Here is a 17,509-nt window from a genome sequence, read left to right as displayed (position 1 = left end):
TTTGTTTTCGCTTTCACTTTTCCCTAATCATCAACATCACAGGCCTAACATTATCCAAATGATTAAAGATCCAAAGAGAAACAGCCATGCAGTACAACTATACAAACCTAGAAACCTCTTTCGGGTCTGTCTCCCTATCTAAGTTATCTCTTATCTAGAAGGATTGACCATATATTAGTGATAATAGAAAAAATGACAAATAACAGGCCAGATGCCATCCAGGAACTATCTAACAGCGACAATCGGTACCTTTGCCTAGTGGATCGACAAGGAGGGGGAGAAAGATATATAATCTTGCTCATATACCATGCCAGTCTCTGGTGTCAAATGGAAAACTTTTGCAGCGATTAATTGTGTATAAAGCACAAAGAAAGATTCAAATATACCATACGGGAATGGTCACACGGATAGAAGCTATCACAGATCCTAAAAGGCAGCATGGTGAGCAAATGGGTTTCGACGGTGTGATTTTAAATCTTGACAAGAAACATGAAGCCATAGCGTGGCCGTTCCCATACAAAATATCTACCAGATTTTATGGTAGAAAGACCTTCAGTTTCATCAAGCCAACCTGACGGGTTCGATAATGATCCGGATGATTAACCAAGAAAAAGTGCTCCACGAGCTCACTATCATACTCATCTGGATCTGGGGGAACATTTCTCGCAAGCACCGACTAAGATTTGGGTCCACGGAAAACTATAGGATATTACAGACAAACCCTTGCAATAAATAGCCTCCAAGTTCCAAAATTAAAGATTTCAACCAAATCAACATTAACAAACGATCATCTGTCTAGCTTAATTTCCACCAAACAACACATGCAGTCCACCCTACCGAAAGTTGATTCGAACGACACATGCAGTCTACCCTACTGAAAGTTGATCAGCGTGTCCCCGTTCTGATACAACAAACTGCAGCCGCATTGAAGCAACAGTCTCATACCCCTTAAGCAACACAAAGCATGTTCAAAAGGTAAATACATGAGCCATTACAATATAAGCCCAAAACCTGCCACATGGTGCATAAAAAGAATAGTTAGCTAGCAACCGATACCAAAATATAACAAGAGTCCAGTAAGCAATGAGAATGACATTTCTTTCTCATGTTTTTAGAAGGTTAGTTGGTTCTCGCCCTTTTATTTCCTTAGTGATTTAGATGGCAATAACTCTCCTACATAACACTGGTAAAGACAATGACAGTTCCTCTTCACAAGAAAAATCTAAATCAAGTACCAATTAATTAATGCAACATTTATCTATATGCATGACCACTAGCTGCACTATGCTTCTAACAAACATGGAAAAAAGTCATTATTGTTGTCAGGTTCAAGTGGAGTCAGATATCATGACTATCATAATGAATGTACTTCGATTGAAGACCACCACATTCAATTACAGTACATAAGATAACACCAAACTTCCAAGATTACAGAGTTGGTGAACGCACCAATCACAGAATAATTCCTTTCCAACTTTTCAGGTAAACTCTTTTTATCCTTTCATACTTAGGTCAATTGTTTCAATACAACTAAAAGAATACAAAAGATTAAACTGAAAGCCTATAGAGCAAGCCTTGTGAAAATAAGCAACAGGTCCACTACAATTGGAGTCACGCCCCAAACTGAATACCGACTAGCAGCCTATCAACCGCTGAAACATAGACTCAAATTGGCGATTACCAAACAAGGAAAAGAAAGCTGGACCAAATGAGCAAAAGTTCCATACGTAACTGATCCTAGCGGAACATTTGAAATTGAGAGTTTGTCAGTATTGCTAGAAGTCACACACTCAAGCTTGGCCAGCTCTACAGTGCTATTCGTCCAATTTACTGGTACCAAAATAGTCCGTGCCAGGAATGCCAGAGGAACAAATATCTTCAGTCTGCATCAATGACATGGACAAATAAGAACAACAGTTTCTAATGCATCTACAGTTGTGCATTGCCAACTGAACAGATTTTTGGCTATACAGGACGGTTTTAAAGAATATATCCCGATGAGTTTGGTATATGATTAGATTGCACCCCACAATCGTCATCACAAGGAAAAAAAAAACAGTGCAATGCACTTAGTGTAAAAAGAGCTTACTTGGCTGTAATTAAATTAACCTGCAAACATACATGTAGCCAATGTTACCTTATTTCTTCTTTCCCTCATTTTCAAGTCATGTAACTTCATCCATATATACATTTCTTAAACGCGCCGATACTTCATATGACATAACAAAAACCATGAAAGTGATGCAGGTTCTTCCTTTGCAATCAGGGGAGTTAATGAGTGTTTCAACCAGCTTAAAAGTCATTTTTAAGTATTGATATATATATTGAGACAACTCCAGCTACATAAGATCACAATTACATAGAATCTTCAATTTCTTCATTTATAAGATTACAAAAGCATTCTTTAATAGATCTCTGTCTTGGAAGAATTTTTAATTGAGGGATCTTGTCCTAAGCAGAGAAGTAAAGCTTACGATGACCAGCAAATTGGCATAGGTTAGGCGCAATGATCAATTTAAGCCATTCTACACGCTATACCAACATATGGTGTTCCTCCCTATTGAACGATGTTACACATTGAATTTTCATGGTCAAGGGAGAGAAGTCTCACAGCAGCCTGAATTGAGTTAAATGAATCGTTTTATTTTCTGAAAAAAATAGCAGGAGAAAGGAAAGAACAAAGTACAAAAAGCTTACAGGAATGAATTTGTCATTGTATGGGTCCCTTATATCTGGATCAATTCCATTCAGAATGCCATGAATTTTATATAGTTGAGGAACAATAACAGGATTTCCAGAAATCTCTTTCGAATAAGTGTTTTGAGACCTGCAACCAAAGAACAATGCAAACCTAAGATCGTGTAATGATCAATCTGATATTACCAGCAATACCACTTCCTCCATCAGTAATTGCAAAACCATTTTTTTGATAATGAAAAGTAGGATATCTGCAGAAAGGTCAGGAGATTACCAATCAATTTAGAAGGTCACACAGATGAAAAGACTTACAAAATCAAGAAAAAAAGCCAAAGGAACTATGCCCATATCCCTATAACTTTAGCTAGACAGTACATCCATCTTTTGAAAAGAGCAATTTATCCTCAACAAGAGAAATGTCAATCCTCTTTCCAAAGAGAATTATGGTAAATAAAACCAAAATCCCATTTTCCCTAAAAGTCCACACATGAAAAATATCATAAAATATGGATCAGATGAAATGAAAAGTTGAATGAATGCGAATTACTAACAGTTATAGCCTTGTCCAAGTAAGCCATAGCTTTCCCAATGAGATGTGCCCCAAATTCAAGGTTGTGGATAGTGAAGACAATCCGAGCTTTGCTAAGACCATACTACTCATCGTGGTCCTTAAACAACCATGAGACAGGTTGCACCGGACCAATGATGGCAGCAGATGATATCCTACGAAAGATCAAGAAACAGGAAAAGTTAGACCATATTGAGGAGGAAAAATGAAACACTTGCATTTATGATATAAGCTTAAAAAACATCCTTGCAATTGACAAAAGAAACAATAAGGATATTTAATCTCTACAAGAAGTGAATCTGCCAAAGTGAATATCCATAAACCCTAATATCACCACCTATACATCGAAGCATGTGTATGCATAAATGTCAAAATGCACAGAAAATCAATTCATATGATTAGCAACCAAAATTACTTATACAGTAATCTGGATGTGAAAATCCCTCGTTTCTCTGAAAATCATAACCCCATGGATCAAGAGCAATCAATTGATCTTACAGGATGGAAGCCACTTTGTTGTAGAAACTCTGATGTGGCATGGCAAAAGAAACCCAATATCTTTCACCATCATTGTTACAGCCATATACGCAGCCTCTCCAGAAAATTCTGCAAGGAAAAGACAGGTTCAGGCCCTTTTCTTAGTGGATTTTACCATAAACCACATACTTCAATAAAAATAAAAATAAAAAGTGCACAGCAAACGATGACATAGCAAAACTTGTGAACATAATCGCGCTATAGTTGTCATTAACAGGTTCATAAAGAAATTTTTTTTATGTCCAGATTGGCGACAACTGTCTTTCACATGTACTGAAAAATGATTGTTTACTTTTTAACTATTATTCAACTAAATCAGAGGAAACTAAAAGAAGTTCTCATGCAGGTTGCTTTTGTGTGTTTTCAATATCCTTAAAATATCCACTTTACATTAAAAATGAGATGCAATTATTTTCTAATGATACACAGATGGAAAAAGGACAACTCGCAGGTGTCTAAGGAACTCTTTAGCTTACAGGATCCAGGAGCATCAGTATCGACTGTCAGATCTGAGTATCACAAACTCATAACTATAACGAACAACAGCAGTTCCATGGGCAATATGAGTAAGGACTCTTTAGTCACTAGCAATAATCAACACGTATGTATCCTAAGATGTACGGTCTAAAAGTTGTCAGTTCCATAGCACTCTCAGAACGCAGAGCACAAGGCATCTATAATCCTATGCTGAAATAATAATCTACAAACTATTAGCAGAATTTATGATCCACCCCACCATAAATCAAGTAACTATGCCTCCTTTAATTAGCCACAAAAAGCAACTTCACCCAAAAAGCAACTTCACCCATGGTAGAACAGCATATTTTAGATAAACCAAGTAGATAGTAAACTTTCTGGTATGTGCCACATTAAAGCGGGCACATTCATTTTCCGTCCCCTTCAACTTTATCTTTTATGAAACAAATTTGACACTGCAGTTTCCACAAAAGAGTCCCTTCATAGAGCTTTCAAAGACAGCATTTCATATAGAAGCACACAGCTCAGATTAGACATTTCTCAAAAAGTTAGCTTGTAATAGACAACTCCTGTAGTAAGATGGACCCGTGTAATGGAGAGTATGAGTCTCATAAGAAGCAAACGGGTGCTACAGAAAATATTTACCCCTTTCTGTGGCTCCAAAAAGTACACCGGAACACCTTCCACCTTTCCATGCGAAACTTTTATTTCATTCTCACCCCAGCCATAACTCCTGTGAAGCTGGAAGTCATTGACCTAATCAAAGGATTTATACAAGAAGTAATTAGAGTACAGTTATAAGGCCAACACTTCTGCAGAAATGTTTAAGAGAGCAGAAGAAATTCAAAAGATATGCAAACTCATGATGAAACTTTAGCCAGCAAAAATATCCTGATTTACTTTATAATCATTCAGCAGAGAAGACTAATACTTAAACTGCCAACAAAGGTCGTGTGCAAGAAAGCTGATCTAATACAAAGCAATTTAAGGCCTCAAGATCAAAGTATTTTAAGGACTCAAGATACCACAAAAAAATGAAAAGGAAAAGCCAAATCAGCTGACCATCTACGTCATCTGTTACATTAAGTAGCAAGCTAAAGCATCCAATAACAATATGAAGCAAGATTACATGTAGCACCATCCACCATAAAGGAACTCTGAACGTGGTAAAGATATAGGTCTTCCTTCACCTACGGAGGTACAGGCACATCAGGAACAACTTAAAAGTTATTATTTTAAAATGCCAACTCTAAGATGTTTTGACATTCCCAACCAATGAGAACAATGGACTGCCTTATGCTTGGTCTAGAGTCAACGATGTGATGCCATTCCAATACCAATTCAAATTTGCTAATGCTAGGTCTGTTTAGGCCCGGCAGTTCGACAAACTGCTTTCCATAGATCTTAACTAATTCATGTTATACAGGGTTAATTAAGGCAATAGTCACAAAGATTAAGACTAAGACTCTCAGCAGAATCAACATAAATTAAAAAGCAAAAGCAACAGAATTGAAGCTCACAATGCCAAGGTTCAAAAAGTAATACTTTGGAAGAACAATGTCAACATTGTGATTTAATTCTTGAACAGAATGGGATAGACTAGTCACAACTTCACCAAGGCCTCCCACCTGCGTCACATTGTAAAAGGAATTCTGTAACAAAATGAACGGCATGTTATTGAATCCAAACGAAAGCCGAAGTTATCATGGAATTTCACAATATAGGTAAAGAAAGATAATGCGGGCGGTGGGGGAAGTTGTTTTTTCTTCTGGTCCTTGAGAAGCAATGCAAGTGCATCTGCACGTCATCAGACTACTGCAGCAAATTGCATGACAATTCAACATTTAGGTTTACATATCTAGTCATATTTAGAAAAAATCATATCTGTTTTAAGAAAGCAAAAATTACAACCACCACGCTTGTTCGGTTTCAACTTCCAAACTTTTCTCATTGAAGAAGATTCTTCATCATACCATATTGCTTGGAGTTGAAAGATGGAAGTTTAACATGGCCAACTACTTCAATCCCGACAGTTTTACTATTTCTATATTGGAGAATTATCTACTGCTGGAGATGATGAGCAAGTTTCATGTTCATGACATACCATCAGAACTGCAAAACTTGTGCTTATTTTTTCCACATGCAACAAATATGAGAAAAGGATGGGAGTGGGGTCACAAAGGAACTGAGTGGAGAACCACAAGGAAGAAGGCCAATGAGGTGCTGAGCAGAACTTCCTTTTGGTAAGGATAAAAAGTTTGGAGTACTGATTTTTGAACCTCTAATTTAGCTTAAAAGCTAGACCAACTATCAAAAAGGAGCAAAAATGATCTTTTACAATATGATGGCATATTTCAGCAAGCTCGCTATCATGTCCCGTCCTTGATTGTCCAGGAATGCCAAACAAGAACCACTCAAGTTCATTCCAATCCCCATGGTGCAGCACGTTACAGACTTTGGAGGGTCCTCCAAGGGGCCATGGTGATGGAATATTTCTACTTCTGTGAATGTTCATCCACAATGCAGGACAAATAGGCAGAATAGTAGGCAAAAACCTACTTCAGCTTTTGACAATTTTTCCATGAGAATAATAAAACTTGCAAAAACATCAAATCCATGTCCATTAAAACTCTGATAGCATTGGCACTCTCAAGTACTATATGATAATCATGCCCCAAGAACAGGATAATGACTACCAACAAAAATAACCACTAATCTGTCTCCAACTAAGTGGAGCTGGTTACATGGATATCCTTGCACTCTCGCACTCTCTTTAGTATCAAATCTCAAGTCCACACTGAACAAAATGAGAAGTTGAAGTTGTTGGAAGTATTTTTGAGGAGTAACCAATGGCCAACAGTAGCGTCAAGAAAAAACGGCCTGATAAAGGAGCGCGAAGTAGACAGACAATAATACCTGGAATCACAACATAGAGATTACCCTCGCAATTGGAGCCATTTCAACTGCAATGTGTAATGTGTGCATTGGTGGCTCCCTTATTAATCCTCCAAACACAGGTATTGGTAGTCCATGCCATCTTTGTTGTCAAAAATCCCTCCATCTTCTCTCTCAGAGAACACAAAGTCTATCATGTAAGCATCCAATGGAACTTCCACTGCAAAGCAAGTCAACATGCTAATTAACTTGCATGTAAGAATGATTTTGACTCTGGCTGATAAGAGCACTTAGTGTATGTCAGTCAATTACTTATTAAGCAGCATAAGGATATAATTCCTTAGAAAATTCACTCCTAGAGACAAGCATCTTGGAATCACGATGAGCTAAAACAATATCTTAAGAGTTCCCGCACATTGTCATATTTCATCATTTCTCTTTCAGCTTTATTCGAGAAGTTAAGAAAGAGAAATTAATAAATCCAAAAACAATGAAACAGGCTGAATACTACTGACTAGTTCTTGTATTTCTAGAGAAGCTGTACAGGCACCCCACATACAGACCATTTTGACTTTAAGACTCACCAGTGGCTTTTACATGAGGACCATTTTCTGCAGGTACCATTCTCTGTGGCGGCAATGGCCCATTCCGGTGGGTCGGTTATAGGAATATCTCAACTAAATTTCTGACTTTCCATGCAAGGCTGTGTTCAGCAGGGTCGTAAAACAGTGTCACAGTATCTCCTGCTTTCACACCCAGGCTATGACAACAAAAACGTCTTCAAAGTTCATTTCTTTGTTTCAGCCGTCATACGTGCTGCTTTTTCAGCCTGTGACAAGAAGGTAGAGCTAGAAACAAAGAGCTAAAAATTGAATTTCTCCGGGGTTGTGCCCAATATATATATATAGAAGTAACACACAACTTGTGCTTTGAACTAAAAGAATTAGGGGAAAAGGAATATCCCAAAACTTCTACCTTATCAAACTCCAATTACACTCTGCAGATTTCAAGCACCAAAACATCACGCTTGTGCCCCACACAAATAACCCTCTCTCTCTCTCTCTCTCTCTCTCTCTCTCCAGCAAACCTACAAACCCACATAATCAAGAGCACAAAAAATAGATTGAAAACCGGGAAAAGAGTGAGAGAACCAAGAACGTAGCGTATAAAAAGGCACTGCAATAGCATACCAGACACGAAATCAAGAAAAGAAAGAAAGGAAGATTCAGACTTTGGGGGTTCAACGAAACGATTGATTGATTGACAGACTACTTGGGTCTCGGGACGGGGAGAAAGAAACCCAATGGGTCAAAATCAGAGAAGCGAAAAACGATCGAAACAGCGCGAATTCTACATCAGAACAAGAGTTATAATATAGAAGAAAGGGATGTTTTTGATCGCGAAAGAAACTTACTTCTTCTCCGCAATCCCAAGTTTTCCAACAAGGTGTCAACAAATAAATTCCCCTACCTCTTACCTTACCAAATAAATAAATAAATAAATAAATGCCCCTACCTTGTCTCTCTCCACTTGCAGTGCTTTGAAGAGGCGAGTCTAGATGGAAGTGAATAGAAAGAGAATCTCCTTCGGCGAAGATGTGGATCATGAAGGACGACGAGAAACTGAGCGGATTGAGATTGCGATTTGGGGGAGGAAAATGTGAGGGCGTTGAAGAGAGGAGAACAGAGCAAAGGAGGAGAGGGAGAAGGTGGGTGTTTTCATGGAAGAGGAAAGGTGATATAAGAAATTGATTTTTGAAAAATCTGATTGTCATCCTGCCATAGATCTCCCGAGAAACCGCATTGAATGGATATTGGAAGCAAAAACCAGGACTCACCGTGACATCCTCCCCCTAAAAACCTCAATACCATCACCCATCTCGACGTCGCGCCAATTTGAAAGACTTATCTTCATCCATCCTGCTTTGTTTATGTATGAAAAAAATACCCCTCCAAGGGAAGATCAAACTTTGGGCTTGGCTGTGACTTCTCGAGCTCTTTCCTCAAATTCTTTACTTTATCCCACGGTTTCACTTCCACCACAACTTTTAGGTTGGCCTTCCATGGCAACACTATCATCGCAAACTTCTTCAACAGAGGCTTGCTATGAATGTCGACACCGGAATTTTCCTGAAGCTCATAATAGCAAATCCGGTGATCATCTTCAAGATAAGTTCCATTTGCAAATAGCATCCCCCATTCAAGAGGGACATCTTCTAGGAATCAGACTACCTCTCTAAAGGGTTTCATAAGATCATTCATGTTAACTTTGATGTGAAGCTACATTTCGGACGGTGGCAATCCTATGCTAAGTTCAATTTTAATGGATGGAAGTGACTCTGGCACAAAGATGACCTAAATGTGGGAATGATTGAGGATGTTGCAACCTCGACATTGAGCTCGTCTTCAAGAACCTCACTGTCGAAAACAAAAGTTTGGCCATAGATGGATTTTTCGTGTTATTTTTTTATCTTCCCTTTAATCTCCAGGAATGTATCATCATAACCAATTTCAAACGTCATCCTTCCTAGAGCTCAAAGAAAACATGAAAATGTGATTTGAATAAAAGCTCAATCCAGATGCTTATTGTCACAAAATTGAGTGAATGTCTTAGAAGTGAAATGGATACATATATGGAAAAAAAAAAATCCAATCACTAGGGTTCATGATCTTAAATGTATCTTAGACATTTGCACAAGGGAGTGACCGTTAATTGATGATGGAAAATTATAAATAAGGGCATAAAGTAGGAGCATTTAAAAAAAAAAAAAAATAGAATTCACAAACAACCTTATTTTAAATAAATTTTAAAGTGGCGGAGTTAATTTAAAATAAGAATTTGAATTTGCAGACTAACGAGTGCTTAATTTCTCCTACGGCCAAAACTGGGCAATTTTGTCCCAAACAAAATATGGACAAAGATTAAAACGAAAAATGAAAAACTGGAAAACTTAAAAAAAAAAAAAAAAAAAGTCTCAAACTAGGAGAGAGAGAGAGAGAGATTGCAGATGGTGGGGGCGTACGTCATGGCCGGTTGGATTTTCCCGGCGAGAGCAGTTGACCCTTGGCGAGGGTTGACTGATGCTCGGCTTCATGACAGAGCTTGTCCACGAATCTGGGCTGGCGGAGCTCGATGTCGGGCCTCTCCGCACTCTTCCAACCAGATGCCACGGCGGAGGTCGAGATCAGTGAAGAGCAGGATGAGGCGCATTAGAAGGCTTAACGCTTCTTGAATACACGTGGCATCTTCGTTTTCTCAATTTTTTTTTTTTTTTTTTTTTGCAAGGAATTGTGGTCTGGATTTTTCTGGGTTAGATTTTTATGGAAACACTTTTCAGATAACATTTTAATTTCTTATATGGGTTGACGCTTGACCATGGATTGATTTTGATTTTTTGATCCACCCAAGTCGGAATCTTGTTAATGGATTCAAACACGCCGCTAACCCGACAACCTGATTGTTGATGCATCGCGGCTTCCGATAGCTCGGAGGTGCAATCTCCCAAAGATTGGGAAACTCTAATTCTATTCTTAGGTACGTGAGTAAGATGCTCATGGAGGACATGGAGGAGAAAAGCTGCATGTTGCAGGACTCCTTGGCCGCCCTCCAGGCCCAAGAAAAAAAATCAGCGTCAAGTCCTTTGCTGGAAGGATTTTTATGTTTCCACAGCCAGAAAAATCAAGTGCCGCTTGCCCGTGAAAATTTGGCCCGTCAGTAAGATTGAGCCCTTATTTGAAATTAACTTGGCTATTTTAGAAATTTATATGAAACAAAGTAAAATTTAAGCATTTTAGCCTCTTTTTTTTTTTTTCATTTTTTAGTCTAAACTAAATAAAATTTAAAGGAAAAAAGTAATAAAAATGCCATGCAAGAGAGAGAAAATAATTTAAAATTTCGATGTCAGTATTTTCCATTAGCCAAATTGATTGCATTGATGAAAGAACTTCATTACACTTTTTGAAAGTTTTAGAACTTAATTATATTTTCATAATAAGTCTTAGGATATTTAGTATATTTATTTCTTATTAAAATACTAATAAAAGTGGGATTCTCTCCTTCCTTCGTTTCTTCCAGTTTTCCCTGTTGCCAAGTTGAGCAAGACTCCAAACGGAGGCAGCTTGTGACATTCCCGCACAAGAAGGGAAATGAGGACTCTTCTGCGCATTGGTCAAAAAGTACCATCGGTTTGGTCCAATCGGTAAATTTATATCGGATATTGTGTGGCTCAAACTTAAGACACAATTTTAACAAGTTTCATCGGTTTGTTTCAATTGGTCCAGTTCATCCCTCAAAGCCAGGAAGCGGACTAGCTACTCTTGCTTCCAAAAATTGGGAACCAAGAACTAGAACCAGATCGATTCTTGTAGAAACAACCCAAAACTAGTTGGCTTGATCCAATTTGATCAGGCTCTCTAGTTGGATTGGGATCAATGTACACCCTTATTTTATCTTACTTATTTCTAAATGGTATAATAAGCTCTAAACACGTTACCACACTCTTATTAATCTTCCTCTTTTTGCACATTTGATGTCACATGTTTATCCTAAAGCCTATCAAGCCAGTTCAACTTGAAAGTCAAGTTGAATTGAATCAAACCGTGAAAGTTCAAGAGCAGTTCCAAACTGAAACCATCCAGGTCACAGCACGATTTCTCGACATGTCCACTGCTCCACTCAAATTCATACCACCATACTTATTCTTGAGAGAAAATATCGCATGTATGAGAAAATGTCTTCCCATACCGCATACTTCACAAGTGCCAAGTAGACTGTACTAGACCCATTGATTGATTGATTGACACATATATAGGGAGGGCCCACTGTGTGGAATTTTGTTAGTACTTGCCAAAAGTTCAAAAAAAAAAAAAAAAAAAAAAAAAAACATGGCAAAGGTATTTTCGACTTCCCTTTCTTTTGACAAACCCATTCCTAAAACTCTTGTTGTCAACTTCCTTTCTCCTTCGTTCGTTTCCTTATCTCCTTTCCCTTGAACCTCCCAAAAGCCACTGATTCTCTCGTCATAGATATGCGTCTATCAAGTGTTTTTAGTACTCTAGCATAATCAAAACTTTGCGACTCTCTCTCTCTCTCACACACAGAAATTCCATCATTTCTTTCTCCAATTAGAAACCGAATAACCAGCTTAAGTAATCAGTACCAAACATGAGGAATTTGATGGAAACGAACCTAAACACGGCGGTGGCGCCGGTGCCGATCCCAAACGACAATGTCACAGACGGCATCACGCGGCTCCTGGAAACTCCCAAGGGGAGGCTCGTGAGGATCGAGCTCCTACTCATAGTCACCGCCTTCTTGCTCCTCTTCCTCGTCACCTTCGGCTCATGCCGGCGCCGCTGCAGCAGCAGCATGTTCCAGCTCGTCACTTTCGCGGCCTACAATCTCTCAACCTATGTATTCACCTACGCTTTAGGCCTCATGCAAGACGCTCCGTTTAACGAGTTATTCCCTGTCTGGGCAGTGTTACTTGTGATCATCCTCGGGAGCACCGATTCTATCTCAGCATACAGTCTTGAGGACAACGAGAGGTGGAAGAGCTACTATTGGCAGGTCATCATCAACTTGTTTTGGTTGTTCTTTTTGGTAGACTGGCAATTCCGAGACAGTTCCAACACGGGGGCCGGGCTCGCGACCCCGTACCTCCTCTTAATCTTGTCCTTGACGACTGACGAGAGGGCTCGGGCCTTGATGGCGGCGAGCCGGCAATCTTTGGAGAGGACTACAAAAGTGATTGCTGATTATATGAGCGTGGAGCACGAAAGTGGGGGCGTTGCACCTGGTGAAGTCGATCCGATTCGCATGAGTGGGTACACATATTTGGTGAGGGGTGAAGAGGAGAGATGGGTGGGTACCTTTGCTCTTGCTAAGAGATTCATCAAGAGGTGTCTTGGGAAGAAGGAGGCTGCGCTCGCACGGGACCCTCGGACCCCATTGGATAACGTAGATGAATTAATCACCATTGAAAAGGTATATCTTTAACTGTTCGATTTTTTTTCCCTAAACTTCAGTTTAATACAGATCTTCTTCTCGCCCATTAAAAAAAAAAAATCTCAATTAATCGTGAAAAAAATACCACAGAAATTATGATAGTATGCATTATAAATTATTCGATACCATAGGATAGAGCATGATCGGAAATTATCCAGAAAATCCTAAATTTATTGCATTTTTACAAATTCGGTTATAAAAATTTCAATTTTATTAATTGGGTCCTAAATCTTTTCATGTTTTTCCATTTGAATCCATCTAATCAATTTTAAATGTGGATGCTGACAGTGTCGACGGTCGGCACTAACATGCACAATTTTTTTTATTTTTTATTTTTATCTTTTCCTTTTCTTTCTATCAAGTTTGGCAAGGGTTGTTGGCCAATTCTTGCCGGTCATGGCCGAGGCCCGGCCAAGAATAGTCGAGGCCCAACTTACAAAGAAAAAACATAAAAATTCAGAAATTTTAAAAAATTATAAAAAAAAAATTTGTCCACGTAAGACAGTCGGCATCTACGTCAGCGATTTCCAAATGGACTCAATGGGTAAAACGTGAAAATGTTTAGGGCTCAACTTTGAAAGGTTTAGGATTAGATTGGTAAAAGCGCAATATATTTATGACTTTTTGGACTCAACATAGTCTTCTAGCAACCATGATGCATTGAGTGATAAATTTTAAAACTAGCCTCTTTCACATGAATCTATGTTTAGGACTATTGAGGCGCCAAATGACAATATGAACCTCTACCTGCCATGGTATTTTAATGAATCTCAATTATCAATGTGTTGAGTGATAGATTTCAAAATTAACCCCCTTCAATTGGACATACAGTTGGGCTTATTGACGCACTGAATAAGAACACAAATGAAGGCGGAGGATCTCCTCCTGTGAATCCTCATTACATTTGACTCATATTACTTTTGGATTCTTTATCTCAGCATGCATCGTTTATCATACTTAGGTCATTTGATTTCATTTTGCACGTTAGTAAAATTTAATGAAAAATTTAAGCGACAAGGTAGAGGGAAACTAAATGCAAATGAGGCACATTATAACCTCGTAGCTTTAAGCAAAGCAGGATTACAATTAGCAATCCTGGCCCAACCTCTTACGGGCGTATGACTCCGCTTAGTTATTTGTGAAATAGAAATGGCTCTTGTTTTAAGGAAGTCAGTTGTTCTAAACCCACTACAAGCAACGACTTCGAGAAAAAAGTGCTGGCATATGAACTCTTGATATGTGCTATGATGCCACGTTAGTATGTCCAACCAAAATGCTTAAACCATTAAATGGAGGGAGACTAAATTATATAAGGCAATTTATAACCATGCATTTGGACAATAAACTAGGCAATAAACTTATATCCAAGCTCAACTCATCACCCAGGTGTGGAAGTGTGAAGGGAGGCTCTTAAGCTCAGAAGGAGACCCCCACCACAAGATCAAGGACGTATGCCTCTCTTTTGCACTCTTCAAGCTCCTCCGTTTAAGATATGCTGGCTACACATTGCCCCAAGAGGCTCACAAGAAGACATGGGACTTGATTCACCATGGATTGCTCTCGAAAGAAGATGGCTACAAGCGAGCATTTCGAGTCGTTGAGAATGAGCTCACATTTCTTTTCGATTTCTTCTACACCAAGTACAGTATCATATTCCAGCCTGGCCGATTACACCTCAAATTGCTAGAGTTTCTTTATGTCACTCTTGGCATTTTGTCTACAACATCAATATTGAAGAATTACAAGAGACATGACAATAAAAATCAACTGGGCACTATGCCAAATGGGTTGAGCGTCGAAGTAGTCGTGACCAGCATGATGATAATCTCGTTCATCCTGATGGAGCTTATGCAATTCATCTTTGTAGGTTTCTCGGAATGGGCTAAAGTGATATTGATCTGTAAGTATGTGCAGAAGAAGTCATGGCAAGAAAATGTGTGGATTGAGAGGATAGTCGGAGCAATTTGTCGGGTCAAATTGATGAAGCCTTGGGAGCAAAAGCTTCATCAATACTCATTCCTCGAGTCATACTCATATAAGCCTTGCAAGTTATCGAACAACAAATCAACGGCAGTCTGCATTAATCAAACTAGGGATGGCCAGAGACAAAGTGCGCCCATTAAATTGCCTGAAGAAGTCAAGCAAGCGGTGTTTCATGCTCTAAAGTCGAATTACAGTACTAAATTGGAGAATGGACAGGCCTCACTAAGAGTAAACAATGAATCCAAGAAGTTATTGTGGGCATGTCGACTTGAGACACAGACTCGGGTCATAATAGTGTGGCACATCGCCACTAGCTTCTGTGAGTTCCAACTACCATTGGAAAGATCAGACTCACCTGCAACAAGGAGGGGTTTTCTAGTGGCAACTAGCTTGTCCAAGTATCTAGCTTACTTGGTTGCTTTTGCTCCATCGCTATTGCCGGATCATGCTTACATTACGGAGTGCTTGTTTGATCAGGCGATCATCGAAGCCAAGGACTTCTTTCAAAAGTGCAAGAGGATGAAGGACCGGGTTAAGAAGATGAAGGAGAACAATAGTGGTCCTTCTGCGTGTGGAGAAACTGTTATCAACCAGGGTGCTCGGCTCGGGAATCAGCTCGCTAATGATATAAAACACAAGGACATGATTTGGAGGATTTTAGCTGACTTTTGGGCGGAAATGGTGTTATATGTGGCACCTTCGGACAATGCGACAGCACATGCGGAGCATTTGACCAGAGGAGGCGAGTTTGTGACTCACTTGTGGGCTTTGCTCTCTCACGCAGGGATTGAAAGAGGTCCTCCTACCAAACAACGTAATGCACTAGAAAGAAGGAATAGCTTCTGAACTAGTCCAGTGTTTGATAGCATTTGTTGCAAGCGCCTGGTGATTGCCATGGTAAATGGTTGCCTATGTACGATTCATATGGATCTCACGCCAGTTAACTGTGCAATGTCTTTGGCCACATCACTTGCAGCTCTTACCATGCATTAAATCTATCCCTACTATTACATCATATGTATTATGCAGAGACATCTTATTTTTGGTCTTGTAATATAGTTCTAGGAATATTTACCTTGAGTTTATTCCAAAGTGATGACATTATACACATGACTAGAATCCTTTTGATATATCAAAGACATCAATGCGGAAGGTGGTTCTTGTAGTCAAGATTATGTAACAAAGTTTCACAGTACTTATAGCATTCTTGCTATGAGTAAGATTGAGAACAATTATGTTAAATAGTAATTCCCCTTGATCTGGATTGATCTCTGCTAAACTGATACCCGCCAATTAATTTGGTATGGCTTGCTTTCTAGGATAGATCCTCATGGATGAGCATATATAGGGTTGTTCTAGCACTGACCAGATTTTGCATAAGGAAAGAACCTAGTCGATCATCTCTTAGGATCATATTGATTCAGATTGGATTGATCAACTTTTGCAAGAAAGAAGTACCGCCTCGAACACGATTGTCTGATTTTATAGAGAAGATAACTTGTGGGATAGCATTTATCTTTTTTTTCCTCCAAAGCTTTTCCACAAGATTGCTCATTTGGTAGAAAATGACGAAAATGACAGAGTAGATGTTGCATTTGGGTGAATTTTACAACTAGAGCTTCTTTGGTTGGTGCAAGGATTTGGCCAAAAGGATTCAGCAGCTGAGGAGAACAAGTGAAAGATAAACTGAAAATTTGTCGATCCGAGCATGTACTTAAGGAGGCAACGTTTGTGCAAGCTAATCAATCCATATTTGAAAACTATTTGATTCCACCATTTCTCAATGCAAATTAATTGGCTTGACCTGTGGATGTGATTCCCCATTTTGCAAACAGAATTGAAATGAAATAAGAATATCACGTGCCAAGATTAAATGATGTTCCTAATGACGCCTATTTAAGAAGAGAGTAATAATGACGACAAAGACAGAAAAGGGAGAAAGAAAAACTGAGCCTATAAAACCCGATAATGTCAATATAAAAGGTAAAAGGGGATTGCATTTGTCACTAGACGTATAGCCTATACTCACACTAAGCACTTTATTGTCATCATGCTCTAGATCTCCCATTGAAAGCGCTAATGGGACACGAAAACCAAGTCTCATCGTGAAATCGTCCCCTTGAAAACCTCAATAGTATCGCCCATCTCGATGCCGTGCCATTTGAATGACTTATCTTCATCCATCCCACTCTGCTTACTTATGAAAAAATACCCCTCTAAAGGAAGATCGAACTTTAGGCTTGGCTACAATTTCTCAAGTTGTTTCCTCAGAACCTTTACTTTATCCAACTGTTTCACTTTCACTGCAACTTTGAGGTTGGCTTTCCACAGCAACACCATCACCAT

General features: G+C 39.0%; 1 protein-coding gene and 1 long non-coding RNA gene across 21 annotated transcripts; one reads left to right on the top strand and one right to left on the bottom strand.

Annotated features, from left to right (window-relative positions):
* Nucleotides 1–441: 441 nt before the first annotated feature.
* On the bottom strand, nt 442–10,405 carry LOC104441379. Of its 20 annotated transcripts, XR_005550635.1 has the most exons (10): nt 8,690–10,139; nt 8,150–8,261; nt 7,759–8,003; nt 7,196–7,394; nt 5,800–5,907; nt 4,925–5,035; nt 3,764–3,871; nt 3,249–3,420; nt 2,698–2,827; nt 1,353–1,883 (listed from the first exon to the last, which is right to left on the bottom strand). It is a non-coding gene; the product is annotated as an uncharacterized LOC104441379 (long non-coding RNA). The 20 variants fall into 20 exon arrangements; XR_724908.3 differs by adding an exon at nt 442–1,011 and having other exon boundaries at nt 1,733–1,883; nt 7,759–10,139; XR_005550628.1 differs by adding an exon at nt 10,197–10,405 and having other exon boundaries at nt 7,759–9,303.
* A 1,701-nt stretch (nt 10,406–12,106) lies between these two features.
* LOC104442904 (hypothetical protein) lies at nt 12,107–16,427 on the top strand. The gene is made up of 2 exons (XM_010056280.3): nt 12,107–13,159; nt 14,567–16,427. Exons 1-2 carry the CDS (start codon nt 12,338–12,340, stop codon nt 16,007–16,009), a joined length of 2,265 nt encoding a protein of 754 aa, XP_010054582.2. The 5' UTR covers nt 12,107–12,337; the 3' UTR covers nt 16,010–16,427.
* The last annotated feature ends 1,082 nt before the right edge of the window (nt 16,428–17,509 follow it).

Source organism: Eucalyptus grandis, chromosome 4 (genome assembly GCF_016545825.1).
Source record: "Eucalyptus grandis isolate ANBG69807.140 chromosome 4, ASM1654582v1, whole genome shotgun sequence".
Classification (NCBI taxonomy): domain Eukaryota; kingdom Viridiplantae; phylum Streptophyta; class Magnoliopsida; order Myrtales; family Myrtaceae; genus Eucalyptus; species Eucalyptus grandis.
Note: the sequence above shows the minus strand (reverse complement) of the source record. Positions and strands in the feature narration are given on the sequence as shown.

What these genes read in the sequence shown, in the direction of transcription:
- LOC104442904 (XM_010056280.3), top strand. Translation starts at nt 12,338, where the DNA reads ATGAGGAATTTGATGGAAACGAACCTAAACACGGCGGTGGCGCCGGTG. An exon ending in AATTAATCACCATTGAAAAG is followed by an intron (nt 13,160 to 14,566) that starts GTATATCTTTAA and finishes CTCATCACCCAG; the next exon opens with GTGTGGAAGTGTGAAGGGAG.